A 14,465-nucleotide genomic window follows, 5' to 3' on the forward strand; every position below is an offset into this window, starting at 1 on the left:
AAGTGACCAACACTGTTCACAGTAGTCCAGGTGTGGTCTGACTAGTACCTTGTATAGTTTTAGCAAGATCTCCCTTTTTTTTTATACTCTATTTACTTTGAAGTGAAGGTCAACATTCCATTTGCCTTTCCTATTACAGCTGAACTTGAATACGAGCTTTTTGTGATTCATGCACCCGAGCCCTCCAATCCCTCTGTGCTGAAGTTTTCTGCAGACTTTCTCCATTTAACTAATATTCAGCTTCTCTATTTTTCCTGCTAAAGTGCATACTTCACATTTCCCCCCTCATTATAGTCTCTCTGACAAGTTTTTGCTCACACTCTCAACCTGTCAATGTGCCTCTGTAACTTTTATTGTATTATCCTTGCCTTTTAATTTTGTAATCTGAAACTTGACAATAGTGCATTCACTTTATTCATTCAAGTCATTAATTTTTATTATAAATAATGTGGCCCAAATACTGGTCCCTGTAACACTCCTCCAGTTGCAGCTTTTCATTCAGAAAATGCCCTCTTTATCTCAGCTCTAACTTCTATTAGTTAATTGGTCCTCTATTCAAACTAATATACTACCCCATGAGATCTTGCCTTTATGTAGCCTGATGTGGGGTTCCTTATCAAATACCTTTGGACAACTTGTCGCCAATTTCACTAAAACACTAATATGTAAGCTTTTCTTATTTCTGCATATGAAACAAACACTCAGCTGTACCATTTTAGAGATTTTCCTAAATTTGGATTGTATTTTGAATCTTAATAGCTTTTTTTGGGACTGGGGTGGGGGCAGAAGCGTGAGATAAGGTGGTGACTTTGGAAATGAAATTATGGCACCAAAGTCTTGTGATCTTTACCTTGCATTATTTTTGTTTGGTTACGAAAAAGAAGGAAACATATGTCAGGTATTGACAGGATAGATTGAGTGAATTCTTAGAGTATAAAGGAAGTCGGAGTATACTTAAGAGGGAAATCAAGAGGGCAAAAAGGGGATATGAGATAGCTTTCGCAAATAGAATTAAGGAGCATCCAAAGGAGTTTTACAAATATATTAAGGACAAAAGGGTAACTAGGGAGAGAATAGGGCCCCTCAAAGATCAGCAAGGTGGCCTTTGTGTGGAGCCACAGAAAATGGGAGAGATAGTAAATGAATATTTTGCATCAGTATTTACTGTGGAAAAGGATATGGAAGATATAGACTGTAGGGAAATAGATGGTGACATCTTGCAAAATGTCCAGATTACAGAGGAGAAAGTGCTGGATGACTTGAAACAGGTAAAGGTGGATAAATCCCCAGGACCTGATCAGGTGTACCTGAGAACTCCGTGGGAAGTTAGAAAAGTGATCGCTGGGCCTCTTGCTGAGATATTTGTATCATCGATAGTCACAGGTGAGGTGCCGGAAGACTGGAGGTTGGCTAATGTGGTGCCACTGTTTAAGAAAGGCGGTAAAGACAAGCCAGGGAACTATAGACCGGTGACCCTGACCTCCGTGGTGGGCAAGTTGGAGGGAGTCTTGAGGGACAGGATGTACATGTATTTGGAAAGGCAAGGGCTGATTAGGGATAGTCACATGGCTTTGTGCATGGGAAATCATGTCTCACAAACTTGATTGACTTTTTTGAGAAAGTAACAAAGAGGATTGATGAGGGCAGAGCAGTAGATGTGATCTATATGGACTTCAGTAAGGCATTCGACAAGGTTCCCCGTGGGAGACTGATTAGCAAGGTTAGACCTCAGTACAGGGAGAACTAGCAATTTGGATACAGAACTAGCTCAAAAGTAGAAGAGAGGGTGGTGGTGGTGGGTTGTTTTTCAGATTGGAGGCCTTTGACCAGTGGAGTTCCACAAGGATCGGTGCTGGGTCCTCTACTTTTTGTTGTTTACATAAATGATTTGGATGCGAGCATGAGAAGTACAGTTAGTAAGTTTGCAGATGACACCAAAATTGGAGGTGTAGTGGACAGCGAAGAGGGTTACCTCTGATTACAACAGGACCTTGACCAGATGGGCCAATGGGCTGAGAAGTGGCAGATGGAGTTTATTTTAGATAAATGTGAGGTGCTGCATTTTGGGAAAGAAAATCTTAGCAAGCCTTATACACTTAATGGTAACGTCCTAAAGAGTGTTGCTGAACAAAGAGACATTGGAGTGCAGTTCATAGCTCCTTGAAAGTAGAGTCGCAGGTAGATAGAATAGTAAAGAAGGCGTTTGGTATGCTTTCCTTTATTGGTCAGAGTATTGAGTACAGGAGTTGGGAGGTCATGTTGCGGCTGTATAGGACATTGGTTAGGTCACTGTTGGAATATTGCATGCAATTCTGGTCTCCTTCCTATCAGAAAGATGTTGTGAAAGTTGAAAATGTTTAGAAAAGATTTACAAGGATGTTGCCAGGGTTAGAGTATTTGAGCTATAGGGAGAGGCTGAATAGGCTGGGGCTGTTTTCCCTGGAGCATTGGAGGCTGAGTGGTGACCTTATAGAGGTTTACAATATCATGAGGGGCATGGATAGGCTAAATAGGCGAAGTCTTTTCCCCTGGGGTCAGGGGGTCCAGAACTAGAGGGCATAGGTTTAGGGTGAGAGGGGAAAGATATAAAAGAGACCTAAGGGGCAACTTTTTCACACACAGGGTGGTGCGTATATGGAATGAGCTGCCAGAGGAAATGGTGGAGGCTGGTGCAATAGCAATATTTAAGCGACATTTGGATGGGTATATGAATAGGAAGGGTTTGGAGGGATATGGGTCGGGTGCTGGCAGGTGGGACTAGATTGGGTTGGGATATCTGTTTGGCATGGACAGGATAGACTGAAGGGTGTGTTTCCATACTGTACATCCCTATGACTCTCTCGGATAGGACTCATGATGCACAATATGCTCCCCAAGAACAGTTGGATATTTCAAAAGTTGGTTCCGTATTATGCTACTTAGGTTGAGGTCAAATAAAAGAAAACGTTTTAACCATGCACAATCTGCCCTGTTGGAGGTGCTATTTTTACATGAAATGTGAAGTTGAACTGTAAGCTAAGTGAGGTTGAACATGTAACATTATTTTGCTTCCCACATAGCTATGGAACCTTATATGGTGCTATATGAAGAAACAGAGGTAAACTTTTTTTGTCTGGGCTAATATTTATGCTTCAATCAGTAATAATTAAAAAAAAATATGATTAGCTTATTGGATACAGATTCATTGTACTGAAATCATTTAATTGGCTGTGATATTCTGAGAATGTAGAAGGATTAGTTCACTATTCCTTCTGACCTTTCTCAAGCTTTAAACAGTTGATATACTCCATTCAATGCCTCTTTGTTCAATTGGATAGGACTGTGGTTCCATTCTTTTTTTATCCAGTCATAGCTGAAGAACTACTGACGATTACTTCTCTTCCCAGCCTTGCACCATTTATCTCTGGTGTTATTGGTTAGAGCATAAAAGAAGACTATTTTGCACTCTCTGCAACTGTATTACAGTTGATCCCATTCCTGCGACCTTTTATAAACCTGCAGTGTGTGCTTTTTCAGGTGCTGCTCCAATTCCATCTTGAAAGCAATGATTAAATGTTGTTCCACCAAATTCTTGCAATTTGGAATCTAATCTCTTTTTGTTTTGTCATTGACCTTGAATCGGTGTCCTCTGGTTCTTAACCTTTCAGTCAACAGGAACAATGTCTAAGCTATCTAGACCCTTCATGATGTATCATTTTCTTCTGTCTATTTCTTATCTTTAAGCTGCGCTTCAACAACATCATAGTCACAAGAGTCATGCAGCATGGAATTTTCACGAGAGTCGTACAGCACATCCTTCAGCTCAATTCGTTCATGTCGAACAGGTCTGCTCAACTGAACTTGTTCCATTTGCCTGCGATTGGCCCACATCCCTTCAAACCTTTCCTATCCATGTACTTGTCCAAATGCCTTTTAAATATTGTAGTTGTATTCATCTTTCTCTATCACTTCTCCTGGCAGCTCATTCCAGATACGCACAGCACCCTTTGCTTGAAAAATGTTGCCCCTCAGTACCCTTTTAAATCTTTCCCTTCTCACCTTAAGCTTATGCTGAATAGTTTTGAAGTCGCCTGCACTAAGGAAAATACCTTGGCTATTCACTTTATCTATGCCCTTGATGATTTTATAAATCTTTTATAAGATCACCCCTCAACCTCCTGCGCTCCAGGGAAAAATGTCCCAGCATATTCTGCCTCTCTTTATAAATCAAACCCTCCAATTGAAAAACATCTTTTTTGCATCTTTCCAGTTTAATATATCCTTCCTCGCGCAGGATGACCAGAATTGTATGCGGTACTCAGAATGTCCCAACTCCTGTACTCTATGCTCTGATTGATAAAGATAAGCCGCCTTAACCTTCACCACTTCCAAGTAACTGCGTACCTGTACCTCTCAGTGCCTCTGTTGACAACACTCTCCACAGCCCTGCCATTAACTGTGTAAATCCTGTCCTGGTTTCGTTACCAAAATGCAACACCTCATATTTATCTAAATTAAATGTCATCTGCCATTCCTCGGCCCACTGACCCAGTTGATCAAGATCAAGTTGTACCCCAATTTTGGTGTGATCTTCAAACTTAATAACCATGCCTCCTATATTTTAATTCAAATAATTTATATAGTGACAAACAACAGTGGTCCCAGGACTGATCCTTTTAGCACACTGCTGGTCACGAGTCTCCAATCTGAACAACAACCCTGTACCACTACCTTCCATCTCCTACCACCAAGCCAATTTTATATCCAGTTGGCAAGCTCTCCCTGGATCCCATGTGATCGAACCACACTAATCAGTATAATAATCACATTAGATTCATAACTATGTTAACATTTCCCAGCAATATCACCCTCTCTCACCTGCAACCCTCAGCAGACTCCCCTCACCCCCAACACCTATTTGACACCAACTTGCCAAACATCTAATATTGAATAAATAGCAACTTTCCCTGACTGTATGTCAAAACCAGCCTTCAGTCCATGTCCCACACTTCTTAGTTACCAAGTTCATCTTTTTCCCTAGCAATTGCCTTGTTACTGAATCAGCCTGTACATAATCTTGGGTATCACATTTGACTCCGAGGTAAGTTGTAACTGCATCCAACCCATCGCTAATTCTATCTGCTTCTCATTAATATTGTTACTCTGTCTTCCCTCCGTCAATTTATCGACTGATATTTGCTTTCATATCTTTGGTCACTAAATTTGGCTGACTTGACAACTCCTGACCAGCCTCATCTTCCATTCTCTGTAAACTTGATCATCCAAAACTCTGCCTGTATCCTAGCTTGCATCGTGTCCCATTCATTCTTCATTTCTGGATGTTCAGTAGCGCCTCGACATACGAACGATCCTGTTCACATACAAATCGGTTTACGAACAGGATTGTATGTAAAATTTTGCTTCAATTTACGTACAAAGTTCAAGGTACGAATGAAGGTACGAACACAAAAAGCCCGTCTGCGACCACGTAGTTTCATTGTTCTGGTTTGCTACGCTTGTTGAACGCAAAAGCTCTCGGGCCGCACGTGATCTCATTCAGTTCGTCTTTGGCGCGTGTGCTGTGAACAGCCGTTCAAGCGTTCTTACGTTATCCAAACAATGGGAAAAATTGATTCAGTTCGCGAACCGGGTCCCAGAATGGATTAAGTTTGTAATTCGAGGCGCTACTGTACTAATAAATTTTCTCTCCTGGTTGAACAATGTCTCAAATTTGAGATAATGCTTATCCTTGTTTTTGAATCTTTCCATGGCCTCATTCCTGTCTGCAACAACTTCCTTCCAGCTCCAACATTGCACCCACCATTCCTCCATAATGGAATCTCTGCTCAGATCTAAGCATCTTAATTTCTTGTCCCTATGTATTCCTGATTTGAATTGCTTCCCATGACTGCTACGTTTTATGCCAGCACAGTCCCATGACCAGCAACTGAATTACGATTTAATGTGAACCATTGCTCAGCCAATTAATTGTCATAAAACTCAGCTGATTCATAAACTTGTTTCAGCGAAGCAACCGTGCCATCCTTACCCGGGCTGGTCAAGGAGTGACTTGGTTGTGTTCCTTCACTGTCTTCTGACATAGTCTGACAAACATTCAGCAAAACCCACCCGGGCAACTCAGAATGTGAAATACATCCTGGCTGTGCCAGTGACACCCACAGCCCAAGCATTAATTTTAAAGTAACTATTATTAGTGGGCTAAAGTGTTCCCCTGCTCGCAGTTTAATAGGCCTTTTATGGTTGCAGTATTTTCCTGCACAATAGTAGTCAATGACTGATTCACTTGACCAAGATGGTATCAGAAGTTTTAAGGCAATGAAAAGTCACTTCAGTATCAGTTCCTTTGTCTTTGAGGGTAATTACTAAGTCCTGCCCAAAGGGAAATCTATGAAGTAGCTTGTAACTATGAAGTAATGTGTATGTGAACATCGGAAATGTGGTTAGTGGGTTTTCAGATGACAACAAAAGTGGTATAGTGGATAATCAAGATGGTTATCTTAAGGTTAGAATGAGACTTTGATCAGATAGGCCAATGGGTCAAGGAGTGCCAGGAGGAGTTTAATTTAGATAAATGTGAGGTGTTGCATTTTGGTACGGCAAACCAGGGCAGGACTTGCACAGTTAATGGTAGGGCCCTGGGGAGTATTGCCAAATAAAGGGGCCAAAGGGTGCAGTGCATACTTCCTTGGAAATGGAGACACAGGCAAATGAAGAAGGCATTTGGCCTTCATTGGTTAGAGCATTTGAGTCTAGGAGTTAGGATGTTATATTGTGACTATACACGATATTGTCACTTTTGGAATACTGTATTCAATTCTGGTCTCCCTGTTATAAGAAATGTGTTAAATTTGAAAGGATTCAGAAAAGATTTACAAGGTTGTTGCTAGGATTGGAGGGTTTGAGCTTTAGGGAGAGGCTGGATAGACTGTGGCTATTTTCACTGGGGCATAGGAGACTGAGTTTTATAAAAACTTATGAAATTATTAGGGCATATATATGGTGAATAGTCGTGGTCTTTTCCCTAGGGTAGAGGAGTCCAAAACTAGAGGACCTAGGATTCAGAGGGTGGTGCATTTATGGAATGAGCTGCCAGAGGAAGACTTGGAGATGGGTGCAATTGCAACATTTAAAAGGCATTTGGACACTTAAGACAGATGGGGGTAAACCCCTCTGCTAATTTAAACCCAACACAGAGAAGCTCACCTCGAGCTAATAACTGTCCCAGTGGTCACTATTTAAAGTAAAAATTAACAATTTTATTATTTACATCCAACAGAGATCGTTAAAACAACAGCTATTTACAACTCCTTTCTCTTAAACCTGTCTTTTTCCTACCATTCTACAATACTGGTCCAATTTTTTTAAAAAAATTAAAATTTGCAAAATAATTTTCAGCTTTCAAAACCAGCCAGGTGTCGAATCTTCTTTGTATCCTCCTCTGCAGATTTTCTTCTGTCTTTTCTTCAGTATTCTGCTTCACGGTCTTTCATATGAACAAGTACCTTTCAGAGATCTATTCATCTAGCAGTCTATACTTGTTGTGCTTGACAGTTCTTCCCTAACTGTTCAACATGTCCAGTTTTTTAGCCCAAAGCATTGGATCATTTCATTGGTTTGATGTCATCCCAAACAACAAAATTCAAATTCGATTGGATTTTGCTGTGTGGGACATAATTTGAACTGGTCGAACTTGAATTTGTTTTTGTTCCATGGCAATACAACACCATTTGTTTCCATTCTCTACTTGTTTCAACCAAGTGTTACATTTTTATCTTCAGGGCACTTTGTGCTTTCGGTCAGTGCTTGCTAGCTTCCCCTCTCTCTTAAAGGTACAGAGTTACCTCTACACCTTCATAACAGCACCTACCTGGATTGAAAGCATTTTGAAGGATATGGGCCAAACACCGGCAGAATGCACTGGTTCAGTTTCGGAAACCTGGTTGACATGGTGTATGAGTGACTGTATCATTGAGGGACAAATGTTGGCCACAGCTGCAGACAATTTCCCCACTGCTTTGGAGTGGTTCCATGGGATTTTTAAAAATCCAACTAAGCAACTCGATGAAGCTGTACCTTAAGTTCTTCATCTGAAAGATGATAGAATGTCCAACTGCATTATATTGCCTTTCTTAAGTTATGCACTCCACTTCCAGTGTCTCATTTGAACCCATAACCACCTAATTAAAGCAAGTGGGCCACCAACTGAGTCGAGTTTATAAGTTTGCTTCTGTTTTCCTGTTCATCGTTCACCTCGTCACCGCATGCATTTGGCACCTTTGCTTTATGTGTAAAGTGGAATGTAGTTCTGATTCGGCTCCCTGTGGATTTCTGCGGCTGATGAGTCTTGCTGCATCAGGACGCTAATTTTAGTTGGAGATAGTGCTGGCTTCATCAGATTTTTTACTCTGCATACTGTTACAGCCGACTTTAATGATTTTTGTCTATACGTTCTAAGTTCATCCTGTTGTATTACTGATCGACCTGCATCACTAACATAAATTTCTTTCCTTGAATGGTCAGTCAATGAAGGCAAGCATGCTGAACACTGCCTTAACCACCCTGTCTACATGTGATGCAAATTTCAAATAATTAGATCCTTGAACCACCTAGGCCTCTCTGTTCTGCAAAACTCCCCAGGGCCCTACCATTAATTGTGTGAGTCCCGTCCTTGTTTGTTTTACCAAAATGCAATACTTCACATTTACCGAAGTTAAATTCCATCTGTCACTCTTCAGCCCATTGACCCAATGGATCAAGATCTTTTTGTAATCTTAGATATCCCTCTTCACTATACCGCCAGTGTTAGTGTCATCTACAAAATTACTAACCGTGCCTCCTATATTCTCATTGAAATTGTTTATATAAATGACAAAAGTGGATCCAGTACCGATGGTAATGGAACACTGCTGATCACAGGCCTCCAGTCTGAAAAATAACTTACCTTCTCCACTCAGTCTCTACCATCGAGCAAATTTTGGATCCAGTTGGAAAGCTCACCCTGAATCCCAAGTGATCTAACTTTACCAATTAGTCTACCATGTGGAACCTTGTCTAAGGCTTTACTGAAGTCCTCATCAACAACAACTATCACGCTGCCCTCATCAATCTTTTTGGTTACTTCCTCAAAAAACTCAATCAAGTTTGAGAGACAGTATTTCCCTCGCACAAAACCACGCTGATTATCCCTGATCAGTCCTGCCTCTCCAAATGCATGTAAATCCTATCTTTCAGAATTGTGGAGAGTTTAAAGACAGTCTTACGAGCAGAGATGAATTTAGGCCATTGGAGTTCTCTTGCTCAGCCCTAAAGGGTGGGCTAAATAGCTACATATATAGTTGATAACGGTGAAACATGGGGAGAGATTGGTCAAAACAATTTCACGATTCTCTTTCGGCTGTCAAGGGTAAATAAAGTTCCAGATAGAAGGAAATGCAAGTCTGTGAAGGGAATAAAAAGGAGAATGATTGTTCACATTCAAGGAGCTGCATGTCATGAACATATGTGGAAGTTTGGTCCATGTCTGCGTAATGATCACACATGAACATTGGACATAGAACATAAGAACAGTGATAGTGCATTCAACTTTGAGCTTGTGCTGCCATTGAATACGATCATGGCTGATCTGATTTTGGTGTACACTCCAATTTTCTGTCTGCTTACAACCCAGAACTCCTTCATCAGTCAAAAATCTATATAGGTGAATGACTGATTTTATTGTTACATGTTTTTACAGTGAGAAAAATAGTAAGAGACAAACTTTTCAACTGCCACCACAGGCCAGTAGCATTTTGAAAAGTTTTAAGAATGATGGGAAAAAAAATTAAGATACAAGTTAAAGCAACTCTCAGTACTGAGCCAACTCATTAAGTAGGTGGAAATAGGTGACCTTAATAGAGAGAAGCCATAGTTGCTCCAATTTTAACCTAATGCCACTTTGTTTTGGCTGTCTTAAATATTATACACACGCGCGCGCGCGCGCACACACACACACACACACACACACCCCTACAATACCTTTGAACTCACCTAGCTTTTCTTGGGAGTTAGATTAGATTTCTTCCTAGAAATATACAGTATGTTAGTGAGTTGTAAGCTCTGAGGTGCCTTTTTCAGTCTTAAGGAAAATAGCTTATGGATTAGAAGCAAAACAATCTCCTCCAGTTCATGAAGACACCACAGCTAACAATACTTACCACTTGTCTGGAAACAGTGGTGAGTACTGCAACAAGCTCAGTAGTGCTGCCCCTTTTGGATGAATAGCCTGCCATAATCACAACACTCAGGTGAATAATTGTCAGGCAGGTCAGTTGCCAGAGGGATTTATAGCTGTGGAACTGAAGAGTAAGGGAAGAATCGTGTCAAAGCTGGGAGGAGATACCACTAACCTGAAGTTTGAAGTTTTTAAACATTTACTCCAAACCTAGGAACTAGTTGCAAAATATATCTGATTAGCCATTATGCTCGTGATTGATAAGCAGAACTGATGTTTTTAAAAGTAGCTAATGATAGCAGCACTGCAGGTATTTGTAATATATCCATATAAAAAGTTATAATGATGAACTGATAGGTTGAAGTATTAATGCCTGACCGTCTGTTTGTCTGGTCTAGCATGCTCTGCCTTGAAAGGAGGAACAGATTGAGTGCGATTGATTTCTCACTGAAAATGTTTTTCCACTACCCCCTCCAGGTTCGTTAACGGAATGTTACGATGAGCTTGGCAACCGTTACCAGCTTCCTGTTTACTGCCTGGCGCCTCCTCTGAACCTCATCACTGAAAAGTGTGATGAGGAAACAGCTGACATACCCGATCCTCCGGCGAATGCCAAGCGAGAGTTCCAGCTCAAGGTGCGCCTGTCTACAGGGAAGGATGTCAAACTGAACGCCAGCATGGCAGACACCATCGGGCAGCTGAAGAGGCAGCTGCACACGGAGGAAGGTATCGAACCCTCCAGGCAGCGCTGGTTCTTCTCGGGGAGGCTACTCACCGACAAAATGCGACTGCAGGAGACAAAAATCCAGAAAGACTTTGTGGTCCAGGTTATAGTCAATGAGGTAGCAGCAATTTACTGAACCACCAGGCAAAAAAATTATATATATATATAAAATATGCAAGACACTTGACTATGTATCTTATGTAAGAAAAAAACAGAAGGGCTCTGGAACATGGTCGGCATAGGGAGTGTACTTGAATGTGTGGAGGTCTACCTTGGCCATTATCCGTTGGTCAGTCAAATGTAGCTTGAGGCCAAAAAAGGAGCCATTTTTAATGGCATCCGGCCGCCTTGATAATCTGCCTTTGGTTGGCCAATGGATATTTGACTGTAAATGAAAATTGTTTATCTCTCTCTCTCTCTTGTCTGTCTGTCTGTCTGTCTCCCTCTGTTTGCTCCTCTGTCACTGTCTCTGTCGTTCTGTCTGTTTCTCTGTCTCCCCTCTCTCCTTCTGTCGGCCCCTCTGTCACTGTGTGTCATTCTGTCTCTTCTGTCTCTTCCTCTGTCTGTGTCTCTGTCTGCCCCTCTGTCACTGTCACTGTCTCTGTCTGTCTTCTCTGCCACCTTTTCCCAGTTCATATTACACCCCCAAAAATGTCTGATTGATTGATTTGAATATTTCACTGTGGCCCTTTGAACCTAGGGACTTTACAGTGAGGACCTTTTTTTTTAAAGGTTGCTATATAGTAGCAGTATTGAGGCTTTATATAGAAAGTGTACTGAGAATGTTTTACACTGGCTTTAATCGTGCTGTGGTTGATCACTTTTGTTTTATGCTGTAGGTCTATAAGGGCCCAGCTAAGCACCAAAAACTTGCTCTTGTGTGTTTATGTAAAATTATACCAATTCAAGTCTCAATGTAACTGTGCTTCCATTTTTTAAAAAAAAATATACTGCAGTATGGTTTCAGCAAAATTGAAGTTTAATACAGCTGCTGGAAATGTGTAAGGACGTCACCCTCTGTACAGAGAAGGGAAAAGTTAACATTTTGGATATAAATATGTTGTTAAAACTGGAACATACAAAGGCCTGTTAATGAGAAATCAGCCTTTTGTCTGGTCCTCTTTAACCATGGAGTCTCATGAACAAATGTGCAAATATTTTAACTAATGTTCCCATTTTAATTTGAATTATATATTTTAAGGCTGTAGATGTGAACTTGTTACCTTATTGGGTGAATTGCAGGCTCCAAGAACAGCCCTTTCTAAAAATGTGCCCTTCAAGTTCCACTGTGGAAATGCAACAAATGATGAATTAAAGCACAAATGAACATGAAGTTTCCTGTGCTTCATGGACAAGAACTGCTACAAGTGACCCTTGCGCTGTAGCTTGAATGTACCTTGCATACAAGACCAAACCCAAAGAGGGGTAAAAAAACAAATACTTACAAATGAATGTACTGGTCATATCAGATCTCCATTTTAAAATGTACAAAACTCTGCCAGTATGAGTCATTTGCAAGTTTTGTGGGTTTTTCCACCTCAAGACATGGCAGGGATTGGAGAATTATGGGCTGAAGTCAAGATTTTGCTTGTGCTGACTGTCCAAAGAAGCTGGTCATGCTTTCACCTTTCGTTATTGTACTTCCTCTTTGACTTTTCTCAATCCACAATACTTATTTTCCAATTTGGATGAAGGATGTAAAATGAGAAAAATTAAGTCTTCTTTCCCCCTTTTCATATGCTAACTAGTCAGCTTTGTGTCTTCATTTCTGGACATGCCCTGCAATTCACCAAGAACAGCATTGACTGTGTGGTTGTGTAAGCAGGAATACTGTATACTGTGGGCTCAAATTGTACATGCAAGATTTGTGACTCACTTCATAGCCATCAGTTCATTGTCTGCTGATCACAGCTGTGACGATGGTAAGGCATGTCTGTGGTTTGGCCTCCAGATCACTTAGAAGGTAGAACTAAGAGGCTATGCCTGTGTAGACTTGGGATGAGGATGGAACCTGACTTGGTGGATCTGGCTCTTTTGAAGGGCGATTAATAGTTCCATCCTTGCTCACTCATAGACTGGTCTATGGTTGAAGCACCTAACAACTGCTTCCTTTTCCACGTGTCCTTACTGTGTATCCAACTTCAGGGAACTGGGAATTGATGGCCTGTTGATTACAACTGTCACAACAATAAGGTCTTTTAATCGCCAACATTAACTTCCATTTTTAAAAACAGAGTTAAACCTATTTCTTTAGCTGACAACTTAATGAGGGAATCTATAAACATCTTTCTTTACATGCATTTGAGGTGAAAAATATAAATACAATATTGAAATTATCTTGTCTGAGGCTTTCATCTTTGAATTCAGTACTACAAATAAACAAATCCTTTCCTTTCACAAAAATGTAAAATTCCAGGAAGACATTCTCAGGGTATATAGAAAATTGTGAAAATACTCAGATCTGGTACATTTGGAGAAAGATTGACTCTCAGTACTGTGCGTACTCAACTTAAGAGTTTTGAAGCTGGGCAGAGATCAGGGAGCAGGAAACAAAAGAGATTCAGGATCAAGAGGAGAATTAAAGGATCAGGGATGCTGGGGCAAACCTACAAGAGATGATAATAGGCTAAATAAAGAAATAAAAAGGTCTTTTGATGGAGAATTTTTTTAAACTGTCCCATTAGAATTTGGAGTGTTCAGAAATGTAAGGCAGTATCTGACTTAGTGTAGCATCCAGGCCCCCAAGCAAAACTGGAGTCCGTGGGAATTGGGAAAAACTCAACTGGTTGCAGCAATGCCTACCTAAAAAGGAAGACAGTTGCGGTTGTTGGAGGTCAGTCACTTCTGGTCTAGGATGGTCACTGCAGATATTCCTCTGGGTATGTCCCAGGCCAACTTAATGTGTAGCACCATTTGCGTTGAGTTAGATACTCAAATACTGAAAGACCTGACAAGTGCTAACATTTGCACCTCAAATGCCAGGAAATGACCATCTCCAACAAAAAGAAACCATTGTTTTTGATGTTTAATACCACAGCCATTGCTGAATTCCTCCACTCTTAACATTCTGGGTGTTACCACTGACTAGAAACTGAAATGCTTGGGCAAATCAGAGGCTAGGAATTTCACAGTTACTAATTTGCCTCTGGACTTCCCAATGTCTGTCCATCATCTACAAGGCACAAGCCATGAGTATGATGGAATACTCTACACTTGTCTGGATGACTGCAGCATTAAAAACACCGAAGCTTGACACCATCCAGAAGTAAGTGTCCTCCTGAATTAGCACCACACCTACAAATATTCATTCCCTCCATCAGAGATGCTCGTAGCAGCAGTGTATAACATCTGCAAAATATTGCAGCAAGTCACTAAGGGTTCTTGTATACTGCTTTCCACTTTCAGCTTGATGGATAAGTGCAGCAGATATATGGGAACGTCGCCAACTACAAATTTCCTTCCAACCTATTCACTAACCTGATTTAAAAATACATCAGTGTCACTGGATTAAAATCCTGGACTCCTTCCCTC

General features: G+C 40.8%; 1 protein-coding gene across 1 annotated transcript in view; it reads left to right on the top strand.

The window, feature by feature from the left end:
* The window catches only part of ubtd1b (ubiquitin domain containing 1b), a 103,728-nt gene extending 90,458 nt beyond the window's left edge, over window positions 1-13,270 (top strand). Inside the window, exon 3 of the mRNA XM_060842218.1 lies at window positions 10,688-13,270. Coding sequence (XP_060698201.1) covers window positions 10,688-11,070 — 383 coding nt within the window. The 3' untranslated portion in view covers window positions 11,071-13,270. The remainder of the gene's footprint in view (window positions 1-10,687) is intronic.
* Window positions 13,271-14,465: the final 1,195 nt, after the last annotated feature.

Source organism: Hemiscyllium ocellatum, chromosome 22, assembly GCF_020745735.1.
Source record: "Hemiscyllium ocellatum isolate sHemOce1 chromosome 22, sHemOce1.pat.X.cur, whole genome shotgun sequence".
In the NCBI taxonomy this organism is placed as follows: domain Eukaryota; kingdom Metazoa; phylum Chordata; class Chondrichthyes; order Orectolobiformes; family Hemiscylliidae; genus Hemiscyllium; species Hemiscyllium ocellatum.